Source organism: Phacochoerus africanus, chromosome 15, assembly GCF_016906955.1.
Source record: "Phacochoerus africanus isolate WHEZ1 chromosome 15, ROS_Pafr_v1, whole genome shotgun sequence".
NCBI lineage: Eukaryota > Metazoa > Chordata > Mammalia > Artiodactyla > Suidae > Phacochoerus > Phacochoerus africanus.
In genome coordinates, this window is record NC_062558.1 from 28,334,212 (window position 1) to 28,360,068 (window position 25,857).

General features: G+C 53.6%; 1 protein-coding gene across 3 annotated transcripts in view; it reads left to right on the forward strand.

Moving 5' to 3' along the window:
• DHX37 (DEAH-box helicase 37) overlaps positions 1-25,358 on the forward strand; it is a 35,619-nt gene extending 10,261 nt beyond the window's left edge. Inside the window, exons 5-27 of one of the 3 annotated variants that reach the window (XM_047760284.1) lie at positions 1,328-1,476; positions 2,594-2,686; positions 5,059-5,155; positions 6,751-6,864; positions 9,795-9,896; positions 10,093-10,207; positions 10,801-10,896; positions 11,106-11,188; positions 12,391-12,535; positions 12,993-13,069; positions 13,857-14,089; positions 17,596-17,707; positions 18,839-18,945; positions 19,090-19,278; positions 20,210-20,334; positions 20,436-20,552; positions 21,983-22,155; positions 22,967-23,081; positions 23,207-23,344; positions 23,420-23,613; positions 23,697-23,770; positions 24,394-24,491; positions 24,649-25,358. In XM_047760284.1, coding sequence (XP_047616240.1) covers positions 1,328-1,476; positions 2,594-2,686; positions 5,059-5,155; positions 6,751-6,864; positions 9,795-9,896; positions 10,093-10,207; positions 10,801-10,896; positions 11,106-11,188; positions 12,391-12,535; positions 12,993-13,069; positions 13,857-14,089; positions 17,596-17,707; positions 18,839-18,945; positions 19,090-19,278; positions 20,210-20,334; positions 20,436-20,552; positions 21,983-22,155; positions 22,967-23,081; positions 23,207-23,344; positions 23,420-23,613; positions 23,697-23,770; positions 24,394-24,491; positions 24,649-24,734 — 2,832 coding nt within the window. In that variant the 3' untranslated portion in view covers positions 24,735-25,358. Of the gene's footprint in view, positions 1-1,327; positions 1,477-2,593; positions 2,687-5,058; positions 5,156-6,750; positions 6,865-9,794; positions 9,897-10,092; positions 10,208-10,800; positions 10,897-11,105; positions 11,189-12,390; positions 12,536-12,992; positions 13,070-13,856; positions 14,090-17,595; positions 17,708-18,838; positions 18,946-19,089; positions 19,279-20,209; positions 20,335-20,435; positions 20,553-21,982; positions 22,156-22,966; positions 23,082-23,206; positions 23,345-23,419; positions 23,614-23,696; positions 23,771-24,393; positions 24,492-24,648 lie in introns of those variants that run through there. The other 2 variants (XM_047760285.1, XM_047760286.1) reach the window with 2 other exon arrangements.
• The last annotated feature ends 499 nt before the right edge of the window (positions 25,359-25,857 follow it).

A 25,857-nucleotide genomic window follows, 5' to 3' on the forward strand; every position in this document is an offset into this window, starting at 1 on the left:
CCCTGCTTTTCTCTGTGGTTTTTCCACGTGCATATTCCCAAGCTAATTATTTCTTAGGTTTGTCCATTTTTGTAACTGGCTTCACATCATGTATATTTTCTTGTACTTTGCTTTTTTGTCAGTCAGCATTATGTTCCTGAGATTTATTTATCCGTGTATATGTGTGTCGCCGAGGGTGTACATTGGGTTCTTCACTGCTATAGATTATTCCATGGCGTGAATATAGCACAGTTTAAGTTATCCCACTCTGGCTGGGCACTTGGGTTCTTTTAGCTTTTTGCTATCATCTTCACTGCTGATTTAAACTTTCTTGCGCCTCATAGGCAGAGGTACAAAAATGGGGTGGTGGCAGCAGTGTTTACAAACTGGAGGTCAGAGCCATTATTGAGTCATGAGATAGCCAGCACTTTTTTTTTTTCCCTTTAAACCAGTAGAATGGAAGGAGTTTCCTTGTGGCCTAATGGTTAAGGATCCAGTGTTGTCACTGCTGTGGCACAGGATTGATCCCTGGTCCAGAAACGTCCACACACCACGGGTAGGATCAAAAACAAGAAGCAGTCAAAAGAACCAGAGAATGGAGTAAAAGTAGAAGAGAACAGACTTTTAAAAACTAGCATGCTGGTGTGCTTTGCACATAGTAAGGGCAGGCCAGGGGTTCAGTATGTAATCCTTGAGTGCGTGTGTGTGCGTGTGAGTACCTGGGAGAGGAATTGCCACATCTCACATCCTTTTTATTTTATTTATCTATTTATTTTTTATGGCTATACCTGCAGCATATGAAAGTTCCTGGGTCAGGGACTGAATCTGAGCCCCAGCTGTGACCTGTGCCACAGCTGTGGCAACACTGGATCCTTGAACCCACTGTGCCGGGCGAGGATTGAACATGTGCCTTTGCAGCAACCTGAGCTGCTGCACTTGGATTCTTAACCCACTGCTCTATGGTGGGTTAAGAATCACATCCTTGATTTTGATAAAATTAGCACCTGGCTTTTGCCAAAGTGCTTTTACCATAAATGAGCCTCCACCAGCAGAAGGTGAGAGTGCCCGCAACCCAGAGGAGCTTTTCTGCACCAGGCTGTCACGGGGACGCTAGGTCTGAAGCTCTGAAGGACCAGCCTATATCTCTGGCCCCCTCCCCAGCCGTCAAGGCTTCCTTCCTTTATTCAGCTTCTGTTCTCCCTTGGCTGTCCCCTGTATAAAGGAACCACATCACCCTCCATAGTCTTGCTTTGAGCAGAGTTCCCTCATCCCCTCAGCTCTGCCCTTCTGCAGGGGACGACCCCCACCCCCCCAATCCCATGAGTGCTGACTTTCTCTCTCCTGACAGGAAGAACGGCTGAAGCTCCCGATTCTCGCTGAAGAACAGGTGATCATGGAGGCGGTGGCCGAGCACCCCATCGTCATCGTGTGTGGCGAGACCGGCAGTGGGAAGACCACCCAGGTGCCCCAGTTTCTCTACGAAGCAGGCTACAGCAGGTAGGGGCTGGCCACAGGGTCTCCTGCAGGTCCCTCAGGTGACAGTGACACATGGTCCTCCAAAGTTGTTGGGAGCCAGGGCTCCTGGGGATCTAATTCAGGCTTTGCCCTTTATATGCTGGGTGACTTGGGGCAAGCTGCTTAACCTCTCTGGGCCTCAGTTTCCTCAGCTGTGAGGTGTGGTCATCTTTACACCATAGGGGGTTGTTATGTAGAAGAAATGACGGGATTCATGTAAAATGCTTAGGTCAGTCCCTGGGGGGAGGGTGGCATGTCACCTCCTGTTGGCCCTTTCAACCCGTGTGTGTCAGGGTCCCCAAGACCACCTTAGGTTCAGCAGTTTGCAAGGAAGACTCACAGGACCCCGCATGTGGTTGTGCTGACGGCTGTGATGTGTACAGTGGTGGGATGCAAAACAGTCAGCAAAGAGACAAGTCTCATGGGGTGACGTCTGGGGGAACCAGGCACACAGGGGAGTCACGCAGAACATACTTACTACCCCAGCACTGAGTTGTGACAACACCTATGAGTGTCCTCTACCAGGACATCCAGTGGAGACTCGGCTCCTCGAGTGTTTACTGGGGGCTGGTCACACAGGCACCCCCTGCCTGGCACCTACCAAACCCTAGGCTCCCCAGAGGGAGTCAAGTGTCAGCATAAACTGTGTCATTGGTACAAACCATCCAGGCACAGGGAGCCCCTCTCATCCTTCAGGGAGTTGTGGGGAAGCCCTCTTGAAATCCGGGTCCCAGACACCAGCCGGGGGCCATGCTGTAAGTGGGTCTTTTAGGGAGAGCAGCTTTGGGCCTGCTGTGCCAGTTCTTTCCCCTCCAGAACCTGCTGCCTGTCCCCTTGGTATGTGCTGGGTCGGAGGAGCACGCGCTCAGCTGCCGAGTTGTAGGCCCAGGTTCACCCAGGTTCCCATTAGCGGCTGCCTGGTTTCCTCTGCAGCATGACTATTGGAGTGTCTCCCAGGTACTCCCCGTGGGCTGTCCCTTGTGCTGTTGTTAGGTGACACTGCGGTGCCTTGGCTGGTACTTGTGTCCCGGCTCTGCTGATGGGGCCACCTCTGTGACTTCGGGACAGACAGGTGATATCTCGTATTCTCCTCCCCCAGTGACAACAGCATCATTGGCGTCACAGAGCCCCGCCGAGTGGCCGCCGTGGCCATGTCCCAGCGAGTGGCCAAGGAGATGAATCTGTCGCCACGGTGAGGGAGGATTGGGGTGGTCCTCTGGCCCTGCCAAAGCTGAGTGGGGATGAGGGTCCTCGTTCCCCCAAGGGTGCAAGGTGGGACCACCGCGTCTGTGTCTAAGCACAGGGCTGTCCCTGGACAAGAGGGCTGCTGACAGGCTGACAGCAGGACCCTCTAGGCCAGGGTCACAGAACAGGGACAGACCAGCCAGCCCCTTAGGCTCACCACACACACACACACTGTACTGAGGGGACAAAATGGCCCTCATGGGGACTTAGGGATGGAGCAGAGCAGCGGGTGGGCAATGGCAGGCGGGCAGTGATTAGTACTCAGCGTCATTGCCAGGTCAGTTTATAACTCAAGGTTCCAAAATGAAAATCCTCTCCCTGAGACTTCCCTTGTGTCTCAGTGAGTTAAGAACCTGACATAGTGCTCATGAGGATGCAAGTTCAATCCCTGGCCTCCTTAGTGGGTTAAGGATCCAGTGTTGCTGCAACCTGCAGTATAGGTTGCAGATGTGGCATCCTGAGTTGCTGGCCATTGCCATAGCTGTGGCTGTGGCCGGCAGCTGCAGCTCTGATTCGACCCCTAGCCTGGGAACTTCCATATGCTACAGGTGTGGCCCTGAAAAAAAAAAGATCCGATCCTCTCCTGGCAGAAAGGCTGCAGGACTTGCCTGGGAAAGCAATTGGAACACGGTATGGCACTGACTAGAGTCTGGCATGGCGCTGTTTCCATAACACAGACACCTGGGCCTTGGTCCAGACTGTCCAGTTCAGACTTGAAGGGGCAGTGTGTCCAGTGTGGGTCTAAGGCTCAGGAAGCACAGACATTATATAGAGGGAAAGTGTCCTCTATCCATGCTGTCATCATATGTGTACTGAGCAGGACTGGCGTGGGTCAGCCCTGCCCTGGCTCTGAGACAGCCGCCCACCCCCAAAAGGGACGGCACTCAATGGGGAACCTCATTGCGTTTGCATCTTAGGTGGGCGAGGTGCCCCCCCAGCTCCCCTCCCCAGTGGCAGCCACCACTGCATGTTTCCTATGGATCCTTCTGTGCAGAAACAACTCTGTTTCTCACTGTCTGACTGCTACACAGTGGTTCATACTGTTCATACCCTTCTTTGTCTCTCCTGTTCCATTTCAAGGCATATATTGAAAATGAGAGGACATGCAAAGCTGCCCCTTTTTTCCATCCTCTTTATTTAACTTTTTAGTGCAGAATTTTCAAGCAGGTACAAAAGTAGACCAGTACGATGAGCCACTGTGTCCCTGAAAACCAGTTTCAGTATTGTCAGCTCGTGACCAGTTTTGTCCCATCTGTGCTCCACAGCCTCCCCCTGACTCAGATGTCATATTATCTAATCCTCAGTATTTCACTGTGTGGGTCTTAAAGATCAAGACACTATTTTTCTTTCTTTTTTAAGGTAGAGACTCTTAAAACATAATTGCAATAGTGTTACCTTAACTAAAGAGTGTATCATGACCCCCGAGTGTCCTCCCATCTATGTTCATGTTCATCTATGTTGTCTCCCAAAAAGCTTTGTTTTATTGGGTCTTATTGTCTTTTTAAGGCCCTTTTCAAGGCATATGAGGTTCCGAGGCTAGGGGTCCAATTGGAGCTGTAGCCACCGGCCTATGCTGGAGCGACAGCAGTGTGGGATCCATGCCACGTATGTGACCTACACCACAGCTCATGGCAATGCTGGAACTTTAACCCACTGATTGAGGCCAGGGATTGAATCCACAAACTCATGGATGCTAGTTGGGTTCAATAACTGCTGAGCCTTGAAGGGAACTCCTAAAAAGCCTGTGTGTGTGTGTGTGTGTGTGTGTCTTTTTGTCTCTTTAGGGTCAAACCTGAGGCATATGGAGGTTCCCAGGCTAGGAGTCTAATCGGAGCTGTAGCCGCTGGCCTCCACCACAGCCACAGCAACGTGGGATCGGAGCCACGTCTGCGACCTACGTCACAGCTCTCACCAATGCCAGATCCTTAACCCACTGAGCAAGGCCAGGAATCAAACCCTCAACCTAATGGTTCCTAGTTGGATTTGTTTCTGCTGCACCTGGACAGGAACTCCTTTTTTTTTTTTCTTTCTAAAAGGCTCGAGTAGTTGGTCGTTCACTGGGCTCTGGCTGAGGTCCATGTACGTGTTTGATTGACATGCTTTTACTTGGCCATGACAGCTCCCATCCCCCTTCACACTGGAGGTTCTGGAGACGAGGTGGGGCAGGCAGGAGTCAAGGCCTTGCTCAGGGAGCCAGTGGGCCTGCTCTAAGCCACCTGCCGGGTGGGGCCAGGCCTGATCTTCTGCCCACTTTGGAGCAGCCATGCAGCTGCAGCTCTAGGAGAATAGCTTGCCCTGAGCTAGAGCCTGTCCCCACAGGGTTGTCTCCTATCAAATCCGATATGAAGGAAACGTGACTGAAGAGACCAGGATCAAGTTCATGACAGATGGCGTCTTGCTCAAGGAAATCCAGAAGGTTGGTGGCTTCATCATGTGGCACAAAGCAAGGCCAGTGAGCGTGGGGGGCAGGAAGCTAGGGTGTCACATGGAGTATGAGCAGCTGGCTTGTGAAAGGTTAGCAAAGTACCGTGTATCACCCTGCTGCTCTGTGACCTTGGGTGAGTTACTGAACCTCTCTGAGCCTTAGTTTCTTTTTTCTTTTCTTTTTCTTTTTTGTCTTTTTGTCTTTTCAGGTCTGCACCTGAGGCATATGGAGGTTCCCAGGCTAGGGGTCGAATCAGAGTTATATCTGCTGGCCTACACCACAGCCACAGCAACGCAGGATCCGAGCTGTGTCTGTGACCCACACCACAGCTCACAGCAACACTGGATCGAATCCGCAACCTCATGGTTATCAGTCAGGTTTGTTAGCCGCTGAGCCACGACAAGAACTCCCTGAGTCTTAGTTTCTTGCTCTGCAGGCTCGTACCTTCCTATTATCTGCCTTGGAGCAAAAATTATATCATTCATGAAAGCAACCTTAGCACAGTACTTAGTGGATGCTAATTAAATGTGAACTTGTGTCTTAGTGGGATTTGGCTCACAGATACTTTGCCTTAGTTAAGTGCATATGTTTCTTCTTCTTCTTCTTCCTTTTTTTTTTTTTTTTTTTTTGTCTTTTAGGTCCCTACCCACGGCACATGGAAATTCCTAGGCTAGGGGTCCAATCAGAGCTGTAGCAGCCGGCCACCGCCACGCCAAATCCAAGCCGTGTCTGCAACCTACACCACAGCTCACGGGAACGCCGGATCCTTAACCCACTGAGCAAGGCCAGGGGTGGAACCCAAGTCCTCACGGATGCTGGTCGGGTTCATTAACTGCTGACCCACAATGGGAACTCTCCATATGCTTCTTACTGGCTGTATGATGTTCCCCTGGGCAGGGGTCTCTGGGAAGGGCAGGGCTGACTCTTGCCTCCCCTACCTCCAGACCAGCCAGGGTCACCTGGGAAGGTGACTGTGTTTGAGGTTTGATGGCCCCTTTCTGTATGGCATATGCTGTCCTGTTGCCCTCGGTCCCCCACCCACCCCGACACCCCCTCATTCCTGTTCCCTTCCTGCCCTCTGCTCCATTGGTGTCTGCCTTTGGTTGCTCGGCTTTAGTAGAGAGGAGCTGCCGTGCTTTTCCTCTCTGGCTTTCTCTGTCTCTGTCTTCGTCTCTCCCTCTCCACCCTTCGTGCCCCCATCCCCCAGCCTGCCTGTGACTGTACTTTCTTCACATCTATCTTCTCTCTCTAAATAAACACTTATTTGCCGCACTTTAAAAAAAAAAAATAGTCAGCTTTTCTCTAGCAGTTTCTCTGCTGGGCCCCAGACCCCACGCTGTGTACTTCACAGATAGCAGTTGTCATCGAAACTTCACCCTGAACCTGTGAGATGGGTCCCACTGTCCCATTTGAGAGGTGAAGCAACTTGCCCAAGGTCATAGGCCAGGAGCCCTTGCAGAGCGAGCACTCCATGATCTGTGCTGGCTCCCAGAGGGCTCCTTGCCTGGCCTTTTCAGGGTACATGGTGACCCTGGGGTGCTCAGGCCCGGTGGCAGCCTCACCCCCAGACTCTCCCCATCCCCCAGGATTTCCTGCTGCTGAAGTACAAGGTGTTGATCATTGATGAGGCTCACGAGAGAAGCGTGTACACCGACATCCTGATTGGCCTTCTGTCCCGCATCGTGTGTCTCCGGGCGAAGGTAGGTGGGAGCAGGGGTGCCAGGGAGCCCTGAGTCCCAGGCCACAGGTCTCCTGGGAGAGGATCCCCTGGGCCTGGTGCCAGGGGAATCACCCAGTATGAGTCCAGTTCTGGATCCGGCCTCATCAGCTATTACCCTTCCCTCTGTCCAAGGCAAGAGGCTCAAGCAGGGAGATCCTGGCAGTCCAGGCCCCACTGCAGCTGCCTTTAAGACACCAGCCGGGTCTTTGGAGTCCTCAGGGCTGGTGGGGCCATCCAGCCAAGCCCTGATGTTCCACGTGCTCTGAGAAGCTTACCCTGCACCTGGCCTGGTGTCAGTCAGCCTCTCCCTCCATCTCCCCAACCCCTGGTCAGGCAGAGGTGGACATATTGCCAGAGGTGGGGGCTCTGCGGAACAGTCCTATTCTAGCCCCGCCCAGTCCCACTGAGAAGTCAACACTTTACCTACCATGGCCAGTTTTCACTAGTGTTTGATTGACCTTTTGATCAAACAGACATCAGTTCTGTGTGTGCTATGTACCAGGCCTGTTCAAGGCATTGAGCTTGTGATGATGAATAAGCTGCTGTGTGACCTTGGATAAAGAAAGGTTCCTGCCCTCCTGGGGTTTCTCTGTTAGTGAGGACAATCAGCAGTAAGCAAACTCAGAAAGCCTGTGAGCTGGGGAGAGGGGGCAGTACCAGGCAGGACGGTTGGTAGTGAGAGGGTGGCCTTTGGTGGGGTGGGGGAGCTGCAGGAAGTGAGGGAGTGAGGAGGAGCTACTGATGGGAAGAGATTCAATAGAGGTGCAAAGGCCCTGGGGCAGGAGTCGGCCTGCTATCTGGTTTTTGTAACTTTATATAATCGATACACTTAAAGAGTACAATTCATTGGTTTTCTTTTTAGTATATTCAGAATGGTTATGTGATCACAACACTCAACTTTAAAATATTTACAGAGTTCCTGTTGTGGCTCAGTGGGTTAAGAGCCCATCTAGTATCCATGAGGACCCCTGGCCTCTCTTGGTGGATTAAGGACCTAGTGTTGCTGTGAGCTGTGGTGTAGGTCCCAGAGGTGGCTCGGATCCGGGGTTGCTGTGGCTGTGTCACAGGCTGGCAGTGCACCCCATCATAGCCTGGGAACTTCCGTATGCCCCAGGTGCAGCCCTAAAAAGCAAAATAAATAAATAAATAAAATATTTTCATCTCTCTGAAAAGAAACCCTCTAACTGCCATGCCCATCCTCCCACACGGCCCCCATCTCAAGGTATCTGTAGTCCGCTTTCTGTGTTTATGGCTTTGTCTATTTTGGATTTTTCGTCTAAATGAAATCACACATGATTTCTTTTACTTAGCAGATTTTCAAGGTTCATCCACATTGTAGCCTGTGTCAGTGCTTTGCTCCATTTTTCTTTTTTCTTTATTTTTAATGGCCACACTTGCAGCATATGGAAGTTCCCTGGCCAGGGATTGAATCTGGGCTGCCACTGTGGCAAGGCCCGATCCCTCCCTCCACCATGGTGGGAACTCCCTTTTGTGTGTGTGTGTGTGTGTGTGTGTGTGTGTGGCTGCACTCACAGCATATGAAAGTTCCCCAAGCCAGGGATCAAACCTGCATTGCAGTTGTGACTTGTGCCACAACTGTGGCAAGGCCAGATCCTTAACCTACTGCGCCTCACGGGAACTCCAGTGCTTGGCTCCTTTTCCTGGCTGAGCAATGATCCATGTGTGGGTGGGCCACGTCTCACATATCCATTCATCTGTTTATGGACAATTGGGCTCTTTCCGCTTTTTGGCTCTCATGAACATTTGTGTTCAAGTCTCTGTGGACGTATTTCCTTCCTCTCGTGCCTCTGCCTGGGAGCAGAATTGCTGGGTCTCATGGGAGCTTTGCGTTTAACCACTTGAATTATCCCAGACTGTCTTCCACAGTGGCTGTGCCCTTATGTCACCCCAGCAGTGTGCAGGGTACCAGTTCCCAACATCTTCAGGCACACTTGTAGGTTTTGCTCCCTCCCTCCCTCCCTTTTTTATTTTTGTGGCCACACCCACAGCATATGGAATTTCCTGGGCCAGGGGTTGAATCTGAGCCACAGCCATGACTTACACCACAGCTGTAGCAATGCCAGATCCTTTAACCCACTGAGAATCCTTGAACTCGCTGTCCCGGGATGTGAATCGAACCTGGCAACCCTAGCTCCTGTAGTCATTTTCTTAGCCCAGTGCACCACGGCAGGAACTCCGGTCTTTCATTTCTTTAGTCCCTGCCATCCCAGTGGAGGTGAACTGTCTCACTGCGGTTGAGATTTGTGTCCTGAAGATTTGGGTCTGGGGGGGTGGGATGGGGTGAGCGAGGTGGGGAGAGCAGGGGATACACAGGGTGGGGCCAGACTGGGGAGGTCACTGTGGAGAGGAGACAGGGCCTTCAGTCTGCACCCTGCCTCTCACCTTGACTTTTGATCGTCAAAGACACGACCTCTGTAGCTCTCAGGTTGGGGGTTTACTAGACTCCACAGACAGCCTCAAAGGGCTCAGGAGCAGAGCCTAATGCAGGGGCTGAGAACCAGAGACCCCCCCTACCCCCAACCACCATTGCATGTACACCCAGTCAGGTTATTCCCCTGGACCTTGGGGCCAGACAGACAGTCTTGATGTTGGGTGAAGGCAGACAGCAGCCTTACCCACCAGGCCTGTGGATTGTGTGGAGCCCAAGCTCAGCCCTCCTGTGTCACCTTAACCATCAGAGCCTGATTCTGGGGGATCTTAAAGGTCCAAGGAGAGGCAGACCCTGCTGCCCGCCCACTTCTTCCACTTTTGCTGGGATTTTTGGCAACCAGAAGTGGGACTGAGGAGAGGGGGCTGGAGGGAGGCTGGGAGGGCTGCAGTCTCCCTTGACCTGACTGTCAGCGCTCCTGCCCCCGGGGGCCGTGGGTCCCCATGTCTTTCATCCCCCAGAGGCACCTGCCGCTGAAGCTGCTCATCATGTCGGCCACACTGCGAGTGGAGGACTTCACCCAGAACCAGCGGCTCTTCGCCCAGCCACCCCCGGTCATCAAGGTACCGCCAGGCCAGGGTCAGGGTGGTGGGGGGGCCCTCTGTCAGCTGTGACAGAGTGTGGAACGCCTGGTAGTGGGGAGATGGCCAGGGCTGTAGTACCAGAGATCCTTATGGTCAGAACATTCAGAGAAGTGCTGGGGGCCGGGGCCTGTCGTCCTCCACCCTCAAGCCTGTGCCGCCCTGGGCTCCCTCGCAGGTCGAGTCCAGGCAGTTCCCCGTGACGGTGCACTTCAACAAGCGGACGCCGCTGGAAGACTACAGCGGGGAGTGCTTCCGGAAGGTCTGCAAGATCCACCGCATGCTGCCTGCAGGTGAGGCCCTGGCCAGGAGGAGGCTGGTCCTCCCCTTCCAGCCCCAGGGTGCCAGCAGCGGGGCTCCTGGCCCAACTTGGAGCACTCACAGCACCTCCCCTCCTGAGTTCTGCCCCGAGGATCGTGAGGCTTCAGTGACTAACTGGGAGGGAGGGGGGAGGGTGCCGCGTGCCCTTGGTCCCCAGGGCCCAGGCAGGTGCAGTTGGGCACAGGTGCCTACAGACATGGAGCAGAAGAACAGATATGTCCCACCTGAGTCTCACTTCTGAGCCCCCTCACTGTGTCCCCATGGCACGTGGTTCTGCTGGTTCCATTTATTCACACTTGGGTTGCTTCCTCTTCCTGTGAGTGGAGCTGCTTTCTCGACCTTTTGGGCTCAGGCCCAGGGATGGGGCTGCCAGCTGGCATGTAACTGTCACAGAGCCCTCAGTGTGCAGGTAGTGGCCCATTGCTGTTCTGGGCCTCTGCAGCTCTGGTTTGACCGGCTCTTCCTCATGTCCCAGGTCCTAGAGCAGGCCTGGCACACGGTCATGGGCAAGGCAGTGTTTACTGCATGAGCCAGTGGGTTACAGAGGGCCTGCTTCTCCCCACAGGCGGCATCCTGGTGTTCCTGACGGGGCAGGCAGAGGTCCATGCGCTGTGCCGCAGGCTGAGACGAGCCTTCCCACTTGCCAGGCACAGGCTGCCAGGTAACCCCAAGCCGAAGCCCCTCGCCCAAGAGGCTGGGGGTGGTCAGCCCGGGCTTCAGAGCTTCCCCCAAAAGAGTCGACTCTTTGCCTGTCCTCCCTTCCCCCCAGTGAATGGTGATCCGTGCAGTGGCCTTAGCCTGGACAGAATCCTGATGACCTGCCATCAGCCAGGAGATGTCTCTCTCCCTAATCTGCTCATCTTTTCCCAGAAAAGGATGATCAGAAAGATTCAGTAGAAGAAATGCGGAAGTTTAAGAAGTCTCGGGCACGGGCGAGAAAGGCCCAGGCCGCGGTACGTAGAGGCCAGTGGGGGCAGCCCAGGCTCTGAAGTCACCCTGTCCATGTGGTGGCTGCTGGCTCCTTGCGGCTGTGCAGATATAAATTTACCTAAAACCAAACAAAATGAAGATTCCACTCCTCAATCATTTTAGACACATTTCAGGTGTCCAGAGGTGACCTTATTGGACAACCAGGGTCTAGAATTTTCCTGCCATGGAAAGAGGCCGGCTGATGCTGCTTCAGGGGCTGTAGGGTGGTTGTGATTTGAACAATTCCAGGCTCCCTGTCCATGGGCCAGAAGGATGCTTCTGGAAGGCGGGCCCTGAGCCCCTGAGCAGGGCCTGCAGAGATCCTCAGGGAGAGTGGGACAAGGAAAAGGGACCCTTGGCCCTTGCTGAAGAGCTGGGGGGTGGGCAGGCCAGGGGTGAGGGGAGCTTACCCCAGGGTATCTACCTGTCACCTCTGCTTTTATAACTCGCCAGGCAGTGTTTGCTGTGCTTCCCACGTGTCAGCTCAGAGTCCTCACAGCAGCCCCAAGAGAAACCCTGTCATCACCCTGACTTTATTTTATTTTTTATTTTTTTATTTTATAAGGGCCACACTTGCAGCATATGTAATAAGTTCCCAGGCTAGGGGTCGAATTGGAGCAATAGCTACTGGCCTACACCACAGCCATAGCAACATGGGATCCGAGCCACGTCTGCGACCTACACTACAGCTCACAGCAACTCTGGATCCTCAACCCACTGAACAAAGCCAGGGATAAAACCTGTGTCCTCATAGATACTAGTTGGGGATGTTACTGCTGAGCCACAACAGGAACTCCACCCCTGACTTTGTTTTATTTTATTTTTTTGGTCTTTTTAGGGCCACACCCATGGCATATGGAGGTTCCCAGGCTAGGGATCTAATCAGAGCTACAGCTGTCGGCCTGCACCACAGCCACAGCAACGCCAGAGCTGAGTTGTGTCTGCGCCCTACACCACAGCTCACAGCAACGCCGGATCCTCGATCCACTGGGCGAGTCCAGGGATCAAACCAGCAGCCTCATGGTTCCTAGTCAGATTCGTTTCCGACAGGAACTCCATCCACCCCTGACTTTAGATGTGGACACTGAAGCAGGAGGGATTGCGTTACCTGTCCGGGTCACTTGAGATGTGGATGTCCACGCAGAGTCACCTGCAGCCCATGCGTCTGATGTCTCATTTACCTTAGACGTTGCCCCAAATCAGTTTGGACAATTACTCAGTGTTGCCAGCGGGCGAAGGCGACGAGGACAGGGAGGCGGAAATGGATGAGGAGGAGGCGGCCTTGGGCTCCGACCTGGACCTGGACTTAGGGGACGATGGAGCCGATGGAGGTGTGACCTGGTGGGGTCTCTGTTCACGTTACTCTGGAGCCCTGGGGACCTTGGTCCAGCGGGAGGGCCTTGCTAGTGATGAACTGGGTTTCTGCCTGCCCTGCCCCTGCTCGCTCCTGAGCTCCTAAGACGCCTGGCATGGAGAAGTCCCCCAAGTATCTGTTGTGCTGGTTGTAGTGGGCTTGCTTTGCCTGGACTCAGCTTAGCTGCGTGAATGCAGACTCCGGGGGAACGGTGGGGCCAGGATTGAGCCCCCAGGGGTCACTGCACAGGGCCTGGGACCTGGAGCCAGGCTCTTCTGAAGCGGAGAGACTACAGCATAGCTGGCTTTGCCCACTCTCTCTGTCCATTCCCAGGGTTGAGACCCCTGCCAGCTGGGCTGCGTGGAGACCTCTCTGGCAAAGGTGCCAGGGTTGCTTGGGGCGTGGGGTGCAATGGGCCTCTGCCTTCCCTGCAGGTGAGCAGCCTGATGCCTCGATTCCCCTCCACGTGCTCCCTCTCTACTCTTTGCTGGCCCCAGAGAAGCAGGCACAGGTAACAGTGTGGGCCCAGACTGGATGCTCAGCAAGGACACCTAAGGGCACAAGGGGTAGGGGGGTGGGTCAGGCTCCGGGTCGTCCTCCCCGTCAGTTGTTTGATCAGCACCCCAGATTTTTTCTTTCTTCTTTTTTTCTTTTTTGGCTGAATGACAGCATATGGAATTCCTGGGCCAGGGATCAGATCCAAGCTGCAGTCTCCACCTAAACCACGGCTATAGCAATTGTGCTCGGCCAGGGATAGAACCTGTGTCCCACTGCTCCCAAGAAGCCACCCATCCCATTGCGAGCACCACAGATTTTTGAAAGGGTATTGGGATCTCCTACTTGGAGGGCAGCAACACTTCCCATGTTTCTTTTTGTCTTTTTTTTGTTTGTTTTTTAGGGGTGCTCCTTTGGCATGTGGAGGTTCCCAGGCTAGGGGTCTAGTTGGAGCTATAGCTGCCAGCCTACACCACAGCCACAGCAATGCGGGATCCTTAACCCCCTGAACGAGGCCAGGGATTGAACCTGCATCCTCATGGTTCCTAGTCGGATTTCTTTCTGCTGTGCTACAACGGGAACTCCACTTCCCATGTTTCGTTCAGGAGCAGTGGCCAGAGGCAAGGAGAGGACTTGTTGACCTGGCCGTGTCCCAAGCCCTGCTCAGCCTCGGCTGGTTTCTCTCTGGTCGAATGTCCTGGCTTTGCGTATTTCCTGTGACCTCTGTCCCACGAAGTCTTCCCTGATTCTGGTGGGACAGAGGTCAATTTTCTTGCTTCATCCCCCCCACCCCTGCATCCTAGGTCTTCCAACCTCCCCCCGAGGGGACGCGACTATGTGTTGTGGCCACCAATGTGGCCGAGACATCCCTCACCATCCCAGGCATCAAGTATGTGGTGGACTGTGGGAAGGTCAAGAAGCGGCACTATGACCGTGTTACCGGCGTGTCCTCCTTCCGTGTCACCTGGGTCTCCCAGGCCTCAGCAGATCAGCGAGCCGGCCGCGCAGGCCGGACGGAGCCTGGCCACTGCTACAGGTGAGGCTGCTAGGGGCCCCTCCAGTGATATAGGGGCCACTCTGCAGTGGTCACCCACCCATGGGTGAGAAAAGGGGGTCCTGCTTCCCACTGGAAACTGTCCTTGGGGTCCACACTTCCTAATCTGGTTGGCTGTCAGGCACTTGCATTATTTTTATTTTTATTTTTATTTCGGTTGTGCCCGTGGCATGTGGAAATTCCTGGGTCAGGGATGGAACCCTGCCACAGCAGTGACCCAAACCCTTGCAGTAACCAAGCTAGATCCTGCTACTCTACAAGGGAACTCTGGCACTTGAATTAGTTTTGTTATTCTGATACGGACATCAGACCCTGTGCCTTAAGCATCTTTGTTTTTGGTTTGTTTTATTAACAGCTTTATCAAGGTAAAATTTGCATACCATAAAACTCACCATTTTATTATTTTTTGGCACACTCACAGCATGTGGAAGATCCCAGGCCAGGGATGAAACCCAAGCCACAGCAGTGACAATGCTAGATCTTTAGCCATCTTGCCCACCAGGGAACTTCTAAAACTCACCTTTTTTTTTGCTTTTTAGGACTGTACTCTCCTGGCATATGGAAGTTCCCAGGCTAGGGGCTGAATTGGAGCTACAGCTGCTGGCGTACACCGCAGCCACAGTAATGCAGGATCCGAATTGTGTCTGCCACCTGCATCATAGCTCACGGCCACGCCTGATCCTTAACCCACTGAGCGAGGGCAGAGATTGAACCCGTGAGCTCATGGATACTAGTCAGATTTGTTTCTGTTGCACCATGACAGGAACTCCCTAAAACTCACCATTTTAAAGTGAGCAGTTCTGTGGTTTTTAGTATATTTGGAGTTATGCAATCATCACTGTTATTTTTCAAACACTCTCCTCACCCTCAAAGAAACCTCATGCCCATTAATCGGTTTCTCCACACACCTCCCTGCTGCTCCCCACTTCTCCCCCACCTCCTAGCACCTGGCAACCACTAATCTCCTGCCTGCTTTTACAGATTTGCTTATTTTGGACATTTTTCAAGAATAGAATCAGCCAATATGTGTCCTTTTGTGCCTGGCTTCTTTCACTCAGCATCATGTTTTCAGGGTTCATCCACATTGTAACTTGTGTCAGAGCTTCATGCCTTTTATTTATTTACTTATTTATTTTTCTTTTTGGGCTGCACGCACAGCATATGGAGGTTTCTGGGCCAGGGATCAAATCCGAGCCGCCGCAGCTGCAGCCTATGCCACAGCAACAGCAACGCCAGATCCTTAACCCACTGTGCCACAGGGGGAGCTCTAAGAACTCTATTCCTTTTTTTTTTTGTCTTTGTGCTATTTCTTCGGCCGCTCCTGCGGCATATGGAGGCTCCCAGGCTAGGGGTCGAATCGGAGCCGTAGCCACTGGTCTGTGCCAGAGCCACAGCAACGCGGGATCCGAGCCGGGTCTGCAACCTACACCACAGCTCACGGCAACGCCGGATCGTTAACCCACTGAGCAAGCACAGGGATTGAACCCACAACCTCATGGTTCCTGGTCAGATTCGTTAACCACTGCGCCACAACAGGAACTCCTTTTTTTTTTGTCTTTTTGTCTTTTCTAGGGCCGTTCCCTCGGCATATGGAGGTTCCCAGGCTAGGGGTCAAATCGGAGCTGTAGCCACCGGCCTACGCCACAGCCACAGCAACACGGGATCCAAGCCATGTCTGCGACCCACACCACAGCTCACGGCAACGCCTGATCCTTAGCCCACCGAGCAAGGCCAGCGATCAAACCCACAACCTCATGGTTCCTAGTTGGATTGTTAACCACTGAGCCATGACAGGAACTCCTCTATTCCTTTTAATGGCTGAATAATGTTGCATTGCACAGGTGGACCACATTTCACATGGCCATCCATCTGTTGGTAAACACTTGGGTTGTGTGCACATTTCAGCCACTGTGACTAGTGCTGCTCTGAACATCTGTGTATAAGCATTGAATATCTGTCTCCATGTCTCTTGGGTATATACCTAGGAAGGGAGTTGCTGGGTTATATGGTGACTCTGTTTAATGTTTTGAGGAACCAGACTGTTTGCCACAGCAGCTGCACCATTTTACATTCCCACCAGTGGTGTGTGTGTGTTGGTTCTAGTTTCTCCACATCCTCATCGGCACTTGCTGTTTTTATCCAGTCTTGCTGTGGCTGTGGTGTAGGCTGGCAGCTGAAGGGCTGATTCGATCCCTAGCCCAGGAACTTCCATATGCTGCAGGTGCAGCCATAAATACAAAACAAAACAAAACGCTTGCTGTTTTTCATTTTATAAAAATAAAATCATGAGGGAGTTCCCTTGTGGTCTAGTTGTTAAGACTCAGTGCTTTCACCGCTGCAACCTGTGTTCAGCCCCTGGTCTGGGAACTGAGATCCTACATCAAGCCAGTGTGTGCTGTGGCGAAAAAAAATGAAATTATGAGATAGTATCTCACAGTAGTCTTGGTTTACATTTCTCTAATGACGTTGAGCATCTTTTCATGTGGTTATAGGCTATTTGTATGTGTTCTCAGGAAGAATGTCTAGTCATATGTTTCATTTCTTTTTCTTTTTTTCTTTTTTGGCTACCACGAAACATGGAAGTTCCCAGGCCAGGGATCAAATCTGAGCCAAAGTTGCCACCTAAGTCACAGCTGTAGCCATGCCGGATCCTTTAACCCACGGTGCTGGGCCAAGGAGCTAACCTGCATCTTCGTGCTGCAAAGACACTGCTGCTGATCCTATTGTGCCACAGCAGGAAGTCCTCATTTATTTTTCTTTTTCGCTTTTTAGGGCAGTTTCCCAGGCTAGGGTTTGAATTGGAGCTACAGCTGCTGGCCTATGCCATAGCCACAGCAACACAGGATCCAAGCCACATCTGTGACTTACACCACAGCTCACAGCAACGCCAGCTCGTTGAGCCACTGATCGAGGCCAGGGGTCGAACCCACAGCCTATGGTTACTAGTCAGATTTGTTTCCGCTGTGCCACAATGGGAACTCCCTCATTTATTTTTCAGTCGGATTATCTTTTGTTTTTTCTCTCCTGGGTGGTCTTTTGATTGATGAGTTGTGAGTGTTCTTTGTATAATTCTGATATTATATCTTTGTCAGAGGTATCATTGGTAAATATTTCCTCCACTATGTATGCTGGCTTTTTTTGTTGTTGTTGTTCCTTTTCAATAGCTTTATACTGTTTTTTTTCAACATTACACATTACTTTAAATTACCTAAAAAATAGAAAATTGAGGGAGTTCCCATTGTGGCACAGCAGAAACTAATTCAACTAGGAACCATGAGGTTGCAGGTTTGATCCCTGGCCTTGCTCAGTGGGTTAAGAATCCCATGTTGCCATGAGCTGTAGTGTAGGTCACAGATGTGGCTCGGATTCTGTGTGTGTGACTGTAGCTATGGGGTAGGCCGGCAGCTGCAGCTCTGATACAACCCCTAGCCTGGGAACTGCCAAATAGAAAAAAAAAAAAAAAAATTCTGGTGTTCCTCTTGGTGCAGGCTCTATTCCTCTGCGGTTTTTGAGGACTTTGAGAAGTTCCCCCCTCCGGAAATCACCCGGAGGCCTGTGGAAGACTTGATCCTTCAGATGAAAGCTCTCAATATCGAAAAGGTCAGTCACAGCCCCAGCCCTGCCACCCCCCTCCCTGGCCTACCAGCCTGCCTGTGTCCAGTCTGGTGGGCTGTTCCCCCTTCCCTGCTCCCTGAATGTCCTCGCACCCCCTGTGCAGGGGTCTCCCTGCTCCAGGAGGGGTGTGCAGGCAGAGAGAAGCCCCTCGCCCATCAGCAGTCGCCCCCATTCCTTTTCCCCCAGCCCCTGACCAGGAGTCTACTTTCTGTCCTATGGATTTTCTCCCTTTTGCACAGTTCGTATAAATGGATCACACGATATTTGTCCTTTCTCGTCTCACATTCTTTTCATCAGTTCAGCCACACTTTATGTCAGGATTTCATTCCTTTTGATGGCTGAATCTTATTCCATTCTATTGATGGACCATAGTTTACCCCCCTCTTTTTTTTTGGCCACCCGTTGGCATGTGGAGTTCCCAGACCAGAGATCAGATCTGAGCTGCAGCTGCCATCTAGGCCGAAGCTGCAGCAACGCCAGATCTTTAACCCTCTGAGCCGGCTGGTGTTCAAACAATCCCATTGCACCACAGGGGGAGCTCCCGTTTACCCTTCTGCTGATGGACCCTTGTTTCTGCCGCTTGGCTCTCACGATTAGTGCTGCTGTGAACACTTAATGTACAAGTATTTGTTTGAATGCTTGTTTGAGCTGGTCACTACTTCCAACATGCCACTGTCCCCCAGCCCGGTCACTCCCTGTCCCCTCTCTATTTCATGGTCTGGGCACATTTTCTGCTGTGATACAGTTTAGTCACATGTATGCTCACTGGTCATCTGTGGTCCCTTCAGGTTGGATGAAAGCTCCACACGGACTGAGCCCTTGTCCTGCTGTTCTCAGGAATGGTCCTTGGTGCCCGCAGGGTGCTCCATACGTGCCCCTGAGTGAGTGGGTGATGTGAGCACATGAAGGAAGGGGGCCTTTGGGCCTCCTCCCCCTGACATGTGGACTTGAGTGTGCCCAGGGCCCCTTTCTGAGTGCCTAGGCCACCCTGCCCCACGTTCGGAGGGTGATGGTGCTCAGGGGACAGGTTTAAGTCCCGTCCCCCTGCCAGGCCTCCCTGGCCCCTCTTCCGGCCCCCGGCTTCATGTGACTCCTGCCTGTCTCCCTGTGTTCCAGGTCATCAACTTCCCCTTCCCGACGCCCCCCTCCATAGAGGCCCTCGTTGCTGCCGAGGAGCTGCTGATCGCCCTGGGTGCCTTGCAGGCTCCGCCCAAAACAGAAAGGTAGTGTGGGGGATGGGGGGAGTGGGGGTCAGGGGGCAAGTGCTGGCCCCATCCTCTGCCCTCTCTCCTGAGCCGATGGAGCGCCAGGCCTCTTGGTGCAGAAGGCTTGCCATGGAGACCCCATCGCAGACCTCTGTCCTCCAGGGTGAAGCAGCTACAGAGGTCTCGGCTCAGCTGCCCTATCACCGTGCTGGGCAGGACCATGGCCACGTTCCCTGTGGCCCCGCGCTATGCCAAGATGCTGGCGCTGAGCAGGCAACACGGCTGCCTGCCCTATGCCATCACCATCGTGGCTGCCATGACCGTCCGGGAGCTGTTCGAGGAGCTGGACAGGTGGGGCCAAGGGCTGGCACTCGGGCGGGGAGCTGGAGACGGCCTCCTGTGGCATGACTGACCACTGAGCAGCCTTGTGTGAGACCCTCATCCTCTCTGAGGCCTTCAGTGTGCTGACCTCTCTAGACGATCTGGCTAATAAAACTCTGTTGTAATAAAACTCCTTAAGCATTGCTGATGCCAAGACTCAGTAGCCCAGACTCTGGGCCCTCCTCTCCCTCTGCCATCTCTTAGTTCTGTGGCCTTGGGAAAGCAGCTTCTCCTCTCTGTGCTTCTTCCTCATTTGGAAAATGGGAGTGAGATGTTAATAGTAATTGGGTCATTGTCAGAGTTAAAATAGCAAAGGTGACCATGCCTGACACATACCTAAGTGTCAGGTATTATTTTCAGGCTTGGGAACCATGAGAATAATTCATTTATCCAGCCCACACTCGGTGGGTATTTCAGCAGTTTTAGGACATTGTTTATAAGCGGCGGGGCCCACGTGCAATATTCCTTGTTCGTTGGATTCTTTTTTTCTTTTTATAGTCACACCCGCAGTATATGGAAGTTCCCAAGCCAGGGCCAAATCAGAGCAGCAGCTGCTGGCCTACACCACAGCCACAGCGACAGCAGGTCTGAGCTGCATCGGCGACCTGTGCCACAGCTCGTGGCGACGCTAGGTCCTTAACCTGCTGAGTCACAACAGGAACTCCTAGACTATTTATTTGTATCAGTCTCTAGATGTGGGATTGCTGGGTTAGGAGGTACACACATCTTTAATCTTTGTGGCTACCAGAGGTGAATTTTGAGTTTTGAGCCAGAGCTCAAGACCAGGAGGATCATGTTAAGCAGTGACCCCACCAGGTCTGCCCTGAGTAACCAGCGAATTTCCTTCCCCTTGTGGCCAAGGGGGCCCAGGCAATAACCCGGCTGGTGTGTGTGTTTGCAGACCGGCTGCCAGCGACGAGGAGCTCGCCAAGCTGAAGGGCAAGCGAGCCCGGGTGGCCCAGATGAAGAGGATCTGGGCAGGGCAGGGAGCTTCTCTGAAACTCGGAGACCTCATGGTGTTGCTAGGTAAGCGCCTGGTGCGGATGTAGAGTGTATGGTGGGGATGTGGAGTGTGTTTGTCCCAGGGACGGGACGGGGCAGTAAATGAGTGCTCCCCTCATCCGCAGGCGCCGTGGGAGCCTGTGAGTACTCAGGCTGCTCACTGCAGTTCTGCGAGGCAAACGGGCTGCGGTATAAGGCCATGATGGAGATCCGGCGCCTGCGGGGCCAGCTGACCACTGCAGGTACGACCCCACGCCAGCCTTGGTCTGCGCTCTGCAGAGAACTTGACCCTGATGATGTTTAAAGTCATCTGGAGTGATGTCATCCACAGACAGTCGGTCCTCCTGATTCGCTGATTCCATATTTCTGAATTCACCTATTCGCTAAAATTTATTTTTGTGCTTCACGCTTTTGTCGTCCTTTGAGGACACGCATAGGAGCAGAGCAGTGACACATGTGTGCTCTCCCGTCAGGTTGTCTTGTCTCATCTTTTCCTTAGTGACGTACTTCTCACCCTCTGTTCCGGCTCTGGCCTGGACCAGCTGCTGGCCACACATCCTGCCCAGCGGCCTCCTCCAGGGGTCCCTGCTGCCAAGGAGGGTCTGCTCCAGTGGGAGGGGCCCCTCTTTTTGGAATCAGGGAGCAATGGGCAGTTCTGTCTCCGCTTTCCGCTCCTGGTGGTCTGAGCAGTGGGGACCAGACCTGTCTGAAGCCACATCAGGACCAGGCCTGGGAGACGAGAACTCCTGGCAGCAACGGAGCCTGCAGGTCTTCTATGGCCTTGTCACAGAGTTCTGCTTCCTTCCTGTTTCTTTGCTCTTCTCTCTTAATTAGGTTAAAATGTTTTGTTGGAAAGACAGCAGATTTATATTGCAAACCTCAGAACAAAGAGCCCACTCTCCTCACCTGCCTTCCCGGTCCTGCTCCTCCCCTTTTCCCTCCTGCTCCCTCCCTCTCTGAGGAGCAGGGCCCAAAGCCCCATCTCCTTTCCTCCCCCTGCAAGAAGTCCCAGACCCCTTGTCACTGCTCTGGCTTGGGGTTGATCTCTGGCCTGGAAACTTTTTTTTTTTTTTTGCCTTTTCTAGGGCTGCTTCTGTGGCATATGGGGATTCCCAGGCTAGGGGTCTAATCAGAGCTGTAGCCGCCGGCCTACACCACAGCCACAGCAACGCCAGATCCAAGCCATGTCTGCAACCTACACCACAGCTCACGGCAATGCCGGATCCTTAACGCACTGAGCAAGGCCAGGGGCCGAACCCATAACCTCATGGTTCTTAGTCTGATTCGTTAACCACTGAGTCACGATGGGAACTCCATGGCCCGGGAACTTCTGCATGCCCCAGGCATGGCCAAAAAAACTGAAGCAAAACAAAATGGGTGTCCCAGAGCTTCAGATCCTTCTCAAGCAAAAGGAGGAGGCCCTATCCTGGGTCTCCTCGTGGGCGTGCTCCCTGCCCAAGGCCAGCAGGGAATCAAGTGCTGGCTCTCTAAGCATCCACAAAGGACCTGAGGTTTTGTCCTAAGGTAGAGGCAGCCATTGGTGCGGGTGGGCAGCTGGTTCTGCCCTGCAAGGAGCTTCGTCTCCCTGGCAGCCTTGGTCCCAGAGCTCTGAGGTGAGTGGTGGGGGGCCAGCCCCAGACCTCGCCATCCGCACACCTGGCTCTCCCCACAGTCAACGCCGTGTGCCCCGAGGCCGGGCTCTTCGTGGACCCCAAGATGCAGCCACCTTCCGAGAGCCAGGTGACCTACCTGCGGCAGATCGTGACAGCCGGCCTGGGTGACCACCTGGCCCGCAGGGTCCAGAGTGAGGACCTGCTGGATGAAAAGTGGAAGAACGCCTACAAGGTTGGGTGCTGGCTCTGGGACGGACGGGCGGTGCCCCCACCCCCCACCTCATGTCACAGTAGCCTGGGCACTGGGCACCATCAGGTCGCCTGCCAGAGGCCGCCACAGCGACCCTGGAGTCTGGGGGGCTTATTGTTCTCATTCATGGGTCCTGCAGCCTCTGGGAAAGTTCCCACAAGGTGGATGGTGCGGTCACCCCTCCCTTTGGTTGTTCGCTCGCTTCGCCCCAGCTTCATTTATTAGAGATAGAAATCACCTCCCGTACAACACACCATCTTAAAGTGTGTGATTCGGGGGTTTCAGTCTATCCCAGAGCCATGTAACCATCATAATTACCTTGAGACCCTTTTTTCTGAATCTGTGAGTCAGCTTCCTGTCTCTGCAGACTTGCTAGTCCACATGTTTCATACGGATGGGATCTTAGCCACGTGGCCTTTTGTACTTGGCTTCCTTCACCCAGTATCTTGGCGTCATGTTCTGCCGCCATCTCCCCCCCCCCCGCCCTGTGTGCTGCCGGCACACAGCAGTTTGATGTAGGATCTCAGTTCCCAGACCCAGGATTGAATCCAGGCTGAGTCCTAACTCCTAGTCCATCAGTGTCATGTTCTTGGCGGGTCACACCATAGGCTGTCAGTACCTTTCACAGCAGGATACCCACTCCATCGGCAGACGCACCACTCTCTGCCCATCTACCTGCTTCCAGACGTGCTCCTGCATTTCTGGCTAAGGGGATACCTGGATTCGGGTGGGTTATCCTCACCTGGTCTCACCTGTTTCCTGGACTCACTCCCACCCACTGTCTCTCTCACAGACACCCCTCCTCGATGAACCTGTCTTCATCCACCCCAGCTCTGTCCTCTTCAAGGAGCTCCCCGACTTTGTGGTCTACCAGGAAATTGTGGAGACCACCAAGATGTACATGAAAGGTAGTGGAGCTGGCTGGCCCCTCCCCCAGCCCCCTTGGCTCTGATGAGCTGTGTCACCAGGACCCCTATGGGGAGAACCCCTGAGCCCCTTGCTGAGCCGCCAGCCCCTCTCTCTTGACCCCCAGGCGTCTCTACCGTGGAGGTCCAGTGGATTCCCGTTCTGCTGCCTTCTTACTGCCAATTTGACAAGCCCCTGGAAGAGCCGCCCCCCACCTATTGCCCCGAGAAAGGGAGGGTGCAGTGTCATCAGGCCAGCGTGTTCTGTGAGTCGGGGTGACTTCCCAGTGGCCTTGGGCTCCAGTGGACACATGGTCCCACCTTCCATGTGCCCTGAGAAGTATGTGTGTTCTGGGCAGAGTCCCCCTTGGTGGGCAGGCATGGGACTGGGGGTGCCGCTGGCGTCTGCTGCTGCCTCTTCACCAGCCCCTGTGCCCCAGATCGCGTCGGCTGGTCGCTCCCCGCTGTCCAGGTGGATTTTCCAGAGGGCATTGACTGCTACAAGCACTTCGCTCGGGTTCTGTTGGACGGGCAGGTAGGCACCCCAGTGGCTCCCTTGGCACCATGGGTGGGACGTGCTCCTGGGACCCCTTACCCTGTCCTGTGTTCTCTCCCCAGGTCTTCCCCAAGCTGGCCTCCTATAAGGGCTGTTTGCTCTCCAGCCCCAGCACAATGTTGAAGACCTGGGCCAGGTAGACATTCTCCCGGGAGCATTGGGGTGGGCAAGTAATGGAGGAGCTGGTACTAGTGTTCTGGGGCTGCAGTAGCAAATAACCACCTGCCGAGGGGCATCTAACAACAGAAATCTGTTCTTGGGGTTCCATCGTGGCTCAGTGGAAATGAATCTGACTAGTATCCGTGAGGATGCAGTGGCTCAGTGGGTTAAAGGATCTGATGTTGCCTCCTTTCCTTCTTTTTGCCCGAGGCTCAGCCCCAAGAACATGCCTCCCTCTTCCAGAAGCTGGCTGGGGGTTGGGGGGAGAGCAGGAAGCATGCAGGGACCCTACTCATGCACAGAGCCCAGGGACTAGGGATGTCCCCTGCCGACAAATCATTCACCTAGCAGTTGGTTTTGAGCTTCTGCTCTGTGCCAGGTGTTTCCTTGTGGGATCTTCCAGGGCAGGGAGGTTGGTTCCAAACAGGATAACTAGTACAAATGGCAGGTGGTGGCGTTGCCTATGAACAGAAAGAGCAGGATGGGAGGTTGAGGGGATGAGGCGTCAGGTTGGCGGGGTTGGTCAGAGGACACAGGGCTGTGAGCCAGCAGAAGGCACATGGGCTTCGTGATGCCCATGTCCTGTGTTCCTACCCACAGGCTGCAGCCCAGGACAGAGAGTCTCCTGAGAGCCCTTGTTGCTGAGAAAGCTGACTGCCGAGACACCTTGCTGGCTGTTTGGATGAAAAACCCCAAATGTGAGTCAGACCAGGGCGGGCACCCCATGGCCAGGGGGTTGGGGGGTGGGGACTGGATGGGGCCACCTGGGGAGCCCGGGGTTGGCAGGAAGGTCTGCCCTGCAGTGGGTGGCCGGGCACCGGGCTGCCCTGACCGTCCTCCCTCCCGCCCCTGCAGACCTGCTGACTGAGTACTGCGAGTGGCTCCCACAGGCCATGCATGCTGACGTCGAGAAAGGCTGGCCACCCACCCCTGACCACTGACCCAGGGTCTGCCCGTGGGGCCAAGGACTGGCCTAGGGACCTAGGAGGCTGGCGGCAGCCAGCGTCCAGCATGGTCACCCTGATCCCAAGGCTGCTCCCAGGAGGCAGGTCATGCCCCTGGACACCCTTGTTTATCTTGGCTCGATTCTGGGCACAACTTGCTACCACCTTGGGCCATATGATCCCAGGAGTGACTTTTGTAGCTATTTATTACAGGGCAGCTAATTTTTTTATCTCCCATGCTAGCCTCATCTTAAATATGCCCTGTGGGAATTCCCAGGTGGCACAGTGGGTTAAAGATCTAGGGTTATCACTGCTGTGGCACGGCCCACTCCTGTGGCGCTGGTTCAGTCACTGGCCTGGGAACTTGTGCATGCCATAGGTACGGCCAAAAAAAAGGCTCTGTGGACTACATTAGTCCCTTGTAGAGAAGCAGGGCTGGGGGGGCGAAGGTGACCATGGGCCCTTCCCTTCATCTGTTCCCTGCGGAAGTAGTACCCCCCTCCCCCCAGCCCGGGAGGATCCCCCCACGGCTCCTGCCTTCTCCTGTGGCATGGGCATCTCCTCCCTGGGGACAGTGCCTGGCTGGCTACATTGCTGTAATAAATCTTTGCTTTGATAACAGTTGTATACCAAGTCTAGTGTATTCTTTTGGGGAATCTCCAAACATGGGGTGGTCCAGGGGGCACTCTCTCCCCCAGCCCGGCTCCTCTCCCCCCAGTTCCATGGTCTGGTCTGAATGGTTGCTCACAAACATGTTAGTGGTAATCATAGGGCACAATGAGCCAGTAGAGACTGATAATTTTTCTCACTTTAGGTATTTCTCCTAAGTCAGTTTGTGCTAACATAATATAAACTCATAAATTCCAATTCCATAAGATAAATACATAAGTAAGACAAAACAACAAAGACATGTTTAATATTCCAAAACGATTCACTTTCTCCACAGCCTGGCCACTAACCCTAGTGTTCTCCCAAACTGGGAGGTCTCCCCTACCCCCACCCCCACCACTGCAACATCCATGCCGTCTACAAGGTCTGTAAGTCCATGTCCAGAATTTGTCCAGAATCCCCACATGCTCCCCACTTCCACTGCTGTACCACCCCACCTCTGCTCTCAGCA